Here is an 8,747-nt window from a genome sequence, read left to right on the forward strand (position 1 = left end):
TTTATATATATATATATATATATATATAGATATATATATATATATATATATATATATATATAGATATATATAGATATATATTTAAGAATACTAATAATTTTTGAATGACCATATTTAAATTTAAATGCAGCATTTGGAATTTCAGCTTGGCTAAGAAAAATACAATAAAATAAAAGATTGTTCTGTCTGAACTGTTTGAATAGAAACAAGCTGGCACTGAAACTGGTTCGCTACATCGCCCCCCTCTAAAGTTTACACAATGCCACAAAGTTTCATCAACTTCAGATGCATGCGTAACTACATTCCTCCTTTCAGTCATGACTCGGATCTCCCAAAAGATGCCGTAAACGCACAATGCTGAAAATCCGTTGAAAGACCTTCCTACATTAGAGGTCTAAACTGGGGGTCCCTACAAGGAGACAGAGGTGGAGATCTCTTACCTTTCGATCTCTTTCACTGTCACTTGCTTGGCTCGTCCGCTATTTTCTCTATCAACCGTAGAGAGCCGCACGCAACTCTGGGGGCTATTTGACAGGGAGACCGCACTAAAGCGTGTTTTAATCTTCTTTTACATGGTGTTTTCTTTCCTGGGCTGAAGTCAGCCAGCCCCGTCCCAGGCGCGGCTCGCGGAGGAAGTGAAATTAGAGGCGTGTACTGAGCGTCTTAGAAAAAAACGCGTGGAAGAGCCATTAGCATGAAAAGGGGTTCTCTGGTGGGCGGGGATTACCGGCTTTTGAAACTATGAATTCAGTTTATTGTGAAGCTTATGGTCGTATACAGTATAATCAGCTGCTGAAGAAGCACATAGGGGGTCTTGTGTCGTGTGAAAAGCGTTACTTTTCTCTAGCGATGTCCAATTCGTGAACGAATCGTTCTTGCGAGTCGGATCTTTTAAACGAACCGAGTGACAAACTGGACGGGAACTGACTCAGTTTGGATGCACAAAGAAACCGAGAAGTGAGCAGAGAACGGAAGATTGATGGGGGTAATGTAGTATGTAGTTAGTACCGTAGTAATATTTATTGGAACAGTTGGTATTAGTAAATAACAGCATTCGGAGAAATGTAAAATAAGTTTAATATTGTTAATGTAAATACACATTAGAAATTGAATCTGGCTCATAATCGAAAAACCCATAATGAATAGCAATATATGCCTGTCTATATTTTTATACATCCATATATTCTTTAGAGCAAGTACTATGCCATGCTAAGTTATTACGTAATCACGTTCTGACGTAAGGAATCACGGAATCATTCAGTTCGTTTAAAAAAGAACTGTTCAAAAGAATCGATTCGGAGAAATGAATCAGTCTTCCCTTGCTTCTTTTCTCAACGCTGGCAAGAACTGACCAAATCTTTGAATTTAAAACGTTGAAATATTTCCCTTTTTATTGTACAAATGTCTCCGACACGATTGAACTCGTCCTGAGATTTTAAATGCGACTCAATGGAGGATTTGCCTTCCTGAGCCCCCATGTAAAAATATAAAAATATTTTTATATTTATAAAAATATAATTTTAAAAAAATATTTTTCTTCTTCTTCTTCTTTTTATTGCTTAATGTACATAGCAAGACAGGGAACAACCAACAACGTAAGACACTTCCATTGAGACAAACACAGAGTTTACATTAAAGAAGAAGAAAAAAATAAAATAAAAAATAAACACAAGGATTAAGGATGAAAACAAAGATGTAGTCGATGAAGACATTATAAAGAAAAAGATACTAAAGAAATAAATATTTTGACAAAAAGAAGCATAACTTTTCAGATTTTCTATTATGTTTTTTGAAGCATTTGAAGCTCTGAAATATTTTAGCAAACTCACAAAGAAATATATTGATTTTGTTTTCCATTTACAAGTATGGATATGATATTTACCCATCAATAAAACAAAATTTACAACATCAGAGAAGGATGAATTTAAATCACACTTAAAAAAAGAGGACATCTTGTTGGGTTATAGGAGGAATTATCTCCATTTTTAATGACAACCAGCTATGTATATCGAACCAAAACTTAGAAGTAGCCTCACAGTAAAAGAAAAGGTGATCGAGTGTTTCAGGAAAAGAAAGCAGTGGGTATAGCATTGCATACCTTATTATAACCTTTTATTGTAATTCTAACTCTGTATTTGTTTATGAAATCATTATAAGATAGGAAAAAGCTATTATCATCTAATAAATCATGAATAAAAATAATGCCTTGGCTATACCAATCACTTTTAAACAGAGATTTAATCATCACAGCCCTATTGTTCCAAAGAGTGGAGTTGTGAGGGGAAAAGTTATGAGTTATGAGATAAATATCATTTTCCAAAAAAGCAGTACTTGTTTATGAAAATTAGATACCTTCAGAGGAATTTTGCAAGGGTCAAGATCACATCTCAACACAAATTCAAGGCCGCCAATATTTTAAAAAATGTGGTTAGGAATATGGTACCATATTGAGTGTGACTTTGATAAACACTCTTTCAGCCATTTTATTCTGAAAGTACCAAGAAGAGATTCAAAATCAATGGCTCTCAAACCTCCATGTTCATACTCTTTCACCATATGGAATTTATGTAAATAATGTGTTTTATTTTTCCATATAAATTTAAATAAAACTGAATTCACAGATTTAACTACTTTTGGGGCAGAGTACAACGCATGAGATGAATAAATACGTTTGGATATTCCCTCAGTTTTAGTCAAGAGAATTCTACCCAATATAGATAGGTTTCGAGATAACCAATGATTTCCCCATGCACTGCTTGTCTCATAGAAAACTTATGAGTGAGCATCGCTGCAGCCCAATAGGAATCCTATGGTGTGCACCTGACATGCAGGCTGGGAAGGTAAAAAAAAAAATCGAACATTGTTAGATTCTGTACTGGTTCATGAATTAACATTTAAAGGGAGAGAAGGAAAGGGTTTTAACTACATGATGACAATATGAAGCCTAATTTGGATGAGCCTAACCATTAAACGAGATTTAACCTTAAATTATTTGGTGACATAAGAAACATCAATGTCTAATAATTAAAACGTTATATTATGTAATGTTAGATCAATAGTATTTTATAATAAGTCTCTATATAGAAACATCTTTATTGTCTTGTCCTGTTTTCGGTTCTCATCCTTTGAACCCATTTAAGTGCCTTGTTAAGTGCTCATAAAAAGAATGGAGTTACATGTGTTCGTAACTTCCATGTTCAAGGCCCTGGGCTTCAAAGGTCACTGAACCCAGAAGGTGCAGATGACCTCTGGGCTAGTAAAATGGTCTTGAAAAGTGAATACATATGAGAGATTAGGATCATTGTTAAAAGCAATTCACTTTAGCTGTTGAGTTAATTAAATGCATGCCTCTCAGAAAGATGAGTCAAAATATAGCTCTAGTTCTGTTTGCGATTTAGTAAGATAAAAAGCTTTATTATAAAGACATTCCATCTTCACTTAAAGGGGTCCTATTATGCTCTTTTACAAAGTCTTGATTTTGTTTTGGGGGTGCACTAGAACAGGCTCTCATACTAGGTTGTTCGAAAAACACATTATTTTTCACATATTTTACATTATTACAACACCTCTCTCCCCAGTCTGGCATGAACGGCTCGAATAGTTCCTGTATCAAATGAAGGCCCGCCTTCTGAAATACAAAATGTGCTGTGATTGGTTAGCTGGGACAGTGTGTGTTGTGATTGGCAGCACTCGGCGCCTGGTCGGGAAATGCGCATAGCGGGCTTCAGTGTAAATATTGCGTCAAAATTAAATCAATTTGAGCGCGATTTAAACCCGGATGATTGTAAGCACTCTAAGTTCGTCTGTCTTGGGAAAGCTAGCATGTCTCTGACATGGTGACAACACTCGGTGCCTTCTCTAGTGCAGTTCAACCAGGTCTCGTCCCATTCGTCGGTATTTGTGATATCACAATTCCCAGAAAATATGCGTTGTAGTCCAAACGAGTCGTTCCTTGTAGTTTTTGAAAAGTGATTTCTGTTCAATAAAATATCTCCTTTTGAAGTGGACTTTGAGCTTTGTAACTTTGCAGATCTTTTTTATGCTCAAACAGCAACATTACAGACTAACTAAAGTTGAAAAAGTGAAAAAGCATAATAGGACCCCTTTAAGATCTGACTATGCCCTGATAATCCTAATGGGAACCACCATGGTTACTAAACAGATAGGACTGTAAACGTAGGATGTAGTCTTTCTAAAAGAAAATGTTGCTGATTTATCACAAGAGGTCGCTTTAAAATACTAAAGCTATTAGCAACATGTTGCAGATCAGCACACATAACAAAACTTCAATACTAGTCAATACTACCACAACTGGATTTTATTTCTTTTAGCTCTTTAGTCTCTGAAATACATGTTTACTTCCAATTTTGTATTATAACTATTCAAGATCATAATTACATACAGTATAGCAATTTTCTTTTACAACGGGTGTTTACAAAAACAGAAAAACACGTCTGGAAAAATTGAAGCACGTCAGTTTGTGCTTCAGTCTGACCAGTTAAAATCTATTCTGTGCCATACATAATATAATAAATCAATTTACATTGCTAATAACATTATCATCAGTTTCATAGTACAGTCATTCAGGAGATTTAAAAAACACCATCCAAACAAAGGTTATTTACAAAGTGGAACAGGGTGACAGTCCTCTTTTACATTTGAGAAGTACTAAGATCTACTTTAGAGCATTGTTCAGTTTCCATGTACAGACATTAAATCGCATCCTTCCAAACTCTTATCACCGTGTCCAGTGCTTCTCTAAAGAGAAACTTAATGTCACTGCCTAAATTCAGCAGCAGTGTCCAAAGAAACAGCCTTATCATAGCGCAAAACAACCACTACAAAAGTTGTGTGCATTTCATCTGAGACACAAGATGGCATAAATTACACTTGAATAAAAGTCAAAGCAATGACTCCAAACAGAATCAAGAGTTAAGTTCAGTGTGTGTGTATCCGAGAGAGGTCTGATGGATTATTTCCATTAACAAAAAGTGCAAAAGTAGATAACAACTGGATTGTTACTAATATCACTAATGCTGTTTGAGCAGGTGTGTGTTTGCTTTGGGCTATTGTAAGCCACAAACGTGTCTCTTTATTTGAAAAGTCTATTTGTTTATTTGAAAGTTAAAACAGATATTAGTCATATTGTCCAGCATTGTTTTAAAGGTCTAGGACAGAGAATACACAAAACACAGACAAGTGCGAGTACATGGAGAAGAAAAAAAAAAAAAAAAAAAACATACAGATTGTACACATTGCAGGTATGTTTTAGAAACATGTACATACAAAGTAACGTATCAGAGTTTAATATATTATTTGGCACCACCTGTATGGCAATTAATTATTGGTGTCAGAATGTTGCATTTGTACAGCACTCCATTGTGTACATGATTACATGCATACAGCAAAACAAAACCTGGATTTATGGAATGGGCTTGATTCTTTAGCACATAGTTTCAAGACACAGAGCCGAAACATCCGACTCCTCCGCTCACACCGGTAGAAGTACAGTTACACAAACACACCCCTAAGAAAGGCAGTAAAGGCACATCTCCTATTATCTGTGGAGAAGTGCAACTTAATTAGGAGAAGAAAAAAAAACCGGTGAGATAACCGTTGTTAAGTTCACAGTGGCCTGCTGGGCACCAGGGGCATGTTCATCAAGTATGGCGAGTCCTGATCTGGAGGTCCATCTATAAGTTTACAAGTTCGTGAGCCACAAACTGTTTCAAGCGCTCTAGGTACTGTCCATACAGTTCTACGTCATTGTGTCCCGCACCCTCCACCCACAGAGGCTCCACGGGCCGCTGGCAGCGCTCGTACAGGGCCAGTCCATGGGAAAAATCAATCACCTCGTCCTCCGTACCATGGATCACCAGCACCGGAGAGGTGACTTTAGAGATTTTATCGATGCTGAAGAAAAAATAAATAAAAATACAAAAACATGAATAGAGTGTTCTTTAGTACAATGTGGTTTAAATTATTATGTGATTTGTAAAGTAATTTCTACATGAGAGAGTAATGAAAAAAAAAAAAAAAAACATTTTGAGGTATGAAAGTGCTTTTTTCGATGTCCAGTATTTTTCTTCGGCTAACAAAACAACAACAACTTAAATGCACATTGTTTGTCTTTTTAAAAGACAAGTATCTATCTGAAATTTGTTCCGGACTTACCGGCTAGTCAATACACAATGGTAAAAATATTTTAGCACATTTCAAATAATTATAACATTATTTCATAGTACTAATTGCACATATCTGCTTTTTATAATGCACTGTAGATTTACAGCAGCCTGAAAAATAATAAAACAGACAGTTTGAGGCTTTTCAGATTATGCTTACCAAGGTTTAATTGTTTTAGACCGAACATACAGTAAAATAACAATACTGTAAAACTATTATTTAAATAATTTTTTGCTATTTTAGTATATTTTAAAATGTAATTGATTCCTATGATGGTATAGTAGAATTTTCAACAACCCTTTATGAAACATTTCTTAGTACTATCAAAAGATAAATTAAATTTAGATGAAATGAAATAAATGAAATCTAATATTTAGATTTGAAAAGATAAATGTTTTTTTTTAACAATATAAAAGTCTTTGTTGCATTTGATTTGATCACTTTTTGGTGCATATTGTTGAATAAAAGTATTTATTTTATAGTAGTGCATGTATAAAATAAACCAACACTGAACTATTTGTTGGAAAATATGTGTCACTAGAGGGCACACAATAACAACAATATCTATGGGGCAGAAAACAGATGAACCAACCAGGTGCCTTCTCCACAACATGGCTGCTCAAAGCAAAACACGTGTAAACAAACATTATGTGTCTAATTGGTATGAGGTACTACACAAATTAGGGGAAAATGTGATTGTGGTAAACATGAGAAAAAAGGAAAAGCAGGCAAGTAAGTCTAAAGTAAAAAAAAAAATAAAAAGAGAGAGAGACTCACTTGGGGAATGCGTCGAAGCAGTACGTCTTCTTGGTGTCAGGAAAAGCCACCCGCATGCCTGAGGTCAGAGGGGAGTGGAGGATGACGGCAGCGCTCTCGTACCGAGAGGCCAGATCCACCGAAGGGACCGTACCGATGCTCTGGCCATAAATGATCACGTTCTCTGGCCTGATCCCGTACCTAGAACACCACATTCAAATGATGAGTTCATACACACCTACACTCTCTGCTGATGCTGCGATCAGAACACAATTATCATGAATCAAAGGTACAGGTGGTTTAGCCTACTTTCAGAACCAGACAAACTGGGAAGTGGCCTTGGTGTTTGGTGGTTAACGTGAATGCCTGAATCTTTTGAAACACTGTTTATATACACATTACGTAACCTTAACTGACATGCCCAACTTAAGTGATATTGCTTTTACAAAAAGGCATAGGCGTGAGCCAAAATTTAAGAGCTGATACTAGAACGGAGAGTGATTAAATCAAACCTTTCCTGCAAGTCAAGCTGCTCGCAGTCTCAATGGTCTCCATTTCATTACATTTTATCAAGTGATTGCTTAAAGGGGAAGTTCACATTAAAGAAGGAAAAAATAAAATTCTCTTATGAATGTCTCTTAATACAGATAGAAAAATTCTAGTTGGATTTTCTGTGGAAAATTTTCACAGGTCTAATTTCTTTTTTAAAACAATTATGCTACAAGTGAATTATTTTATAAATAAATTATAAAAAAAATACATACATACATACACACATTTGTACATGAAGAAAATATAAATAAATGCAAATTTTAAATAAATAAATGCTAAAAAAAAATTATAAAATATGCATTCATAGTATGGTGAGCAGACATCAGAAGCATTTTAGTTCACCGCATAACAGTGATGACCTGATTACTGTCTGTATTAAAAAGCAATCTGCTCAGTTGCTTTCAAGGAATCCAGTAAGATGCAAGAAACTAAGTTCCTCAGTTTCATTTCTCTTGTACAGTGATGCTAGCAGGAATATTTGTACTTAAATCAGCAAATTACAACGTGACTATCTGACGCTGGTTATCCTAGGGGGCGCCGTGTACGCATTCTATGCCTTATTTAAAGCGCATGACCACTTATTCAGCTGATTGCACTAAAAGTAGGACATATACTGATAATCCTATAGCAACACATTATACAAACATGAAATGGCTTATACTGCACATTGTGCAATTACACAGCACTGTAATGCGTTAAGAATGTTGCTTTCAGTTAGCTAGCGCACACTTGACCGCTGTCTTGGTGGCAAACAGAAGGTCACAGAACAGGCTTGAAGTTGAAACTGAAAATTGGAACCGTGTGATCAAAACCAATATAAATATTTACATCTGAGCGCAAGCGGACCTCACATGTAACATTAGAAATTACAGTTCATCCACATTCAGTGAGCCATTGAGACCAATACGGTCATCAATTTTATCCTCGGGGATGGGAAAAAATAAAATCACATGATTCTACATTCCTCCATGAGGTCATGTGAGAGAAGGTGGAATGTGTTCTGGAGAACTGCAGAATGGATGTTCAATGATAGGAGAAAGAAGAAGCTGTGACAGACTGACATTGTTATTTTTTAATGAACAAGTCAAATTTAAGAACAGCTGTTGGCATTGGTAGTTAGTGATCCAGCCGGTCAAGTTTAAATAAAATTAATAAAAACAAATTAACTAATATTCTATAGCACTATTTTTAAGCCTCCTGAAGCTATAAAACAAATCGTGTGAGGAAAAGATCAAAATTCAACCTGCTCTGGAATT

The 8,747-nt window shown here is 35.5% G+C and overlaps 2 protein-coding genes across 6 annotated transcripts in view; both read right to left on the bottom strand.

Moving 5' to 3' along the window:
• The window catches only part of cemip2 (cell migration inducing hyaluronidase 2), a 31,689-nt gene extending 31,068 nt beyond the window's left edge, over nucleotides 1-621 (bottom strand). The window contains exon 1 of the mRNA XM_016291632.1: nucleotides 441-621. The gene's annotated coding sequence lies outside the window, so the exon portion shown is untranslated. The remainder of the gene's footprint in view (nucleotides 1-440) is intronic.
• Nucleotides 622-4,303: 3,682 nt separating this feature from the next.
• Nucleotides 4,304-8,747, bottom strand: part of LOC107599913 (protein ABHD17B-like) — a 17,990-nt gene continuing 13,546 nt past the window's right edge. For all 5 annotated transcript variants that reach the window (XM_016291641.1, XM_016291640.1, XM_016291636.1 and 2 more), the window contains 2 exons: nucleotides 6,961-7,140; nucleotides 4,304-5,913 (listed from right to left, as the gene is read on the bottom strand). In XM_016291641.1, coding sequence (XP_016147127.1) covers nucleotides 5,694-5,913; nucleotides 6,961-7,140 — 400 coding nt within the window. In that variant the 3' untranslated portion in view covers nucleotides 4,304-5,693. The remainder of the gene's footprint in view (nucleotides 5,914-6,960; nucleotides 7,141-8,747) is intronic.

The sequence above is a fragment of the Sinocyclocheilus grahami genome, unplaced genomic scaffold (assembly GCF_001515645.1).
Source record: "Sinocyclocheilus grahami isolate Dianchi unplaced genomic scaffold, SAMN03320097.WGS_v1.1 scaffold275.1, whole genome shotgun sequence".
In the NCBI taxonomy this organism is placed as follows: Eukaryota; Metazoa; Chordata; class Actinopteri; order Cypriniformes; family Cyprinidae; genus Sinocyclocheilus; species Sinocyclocheilus grahami.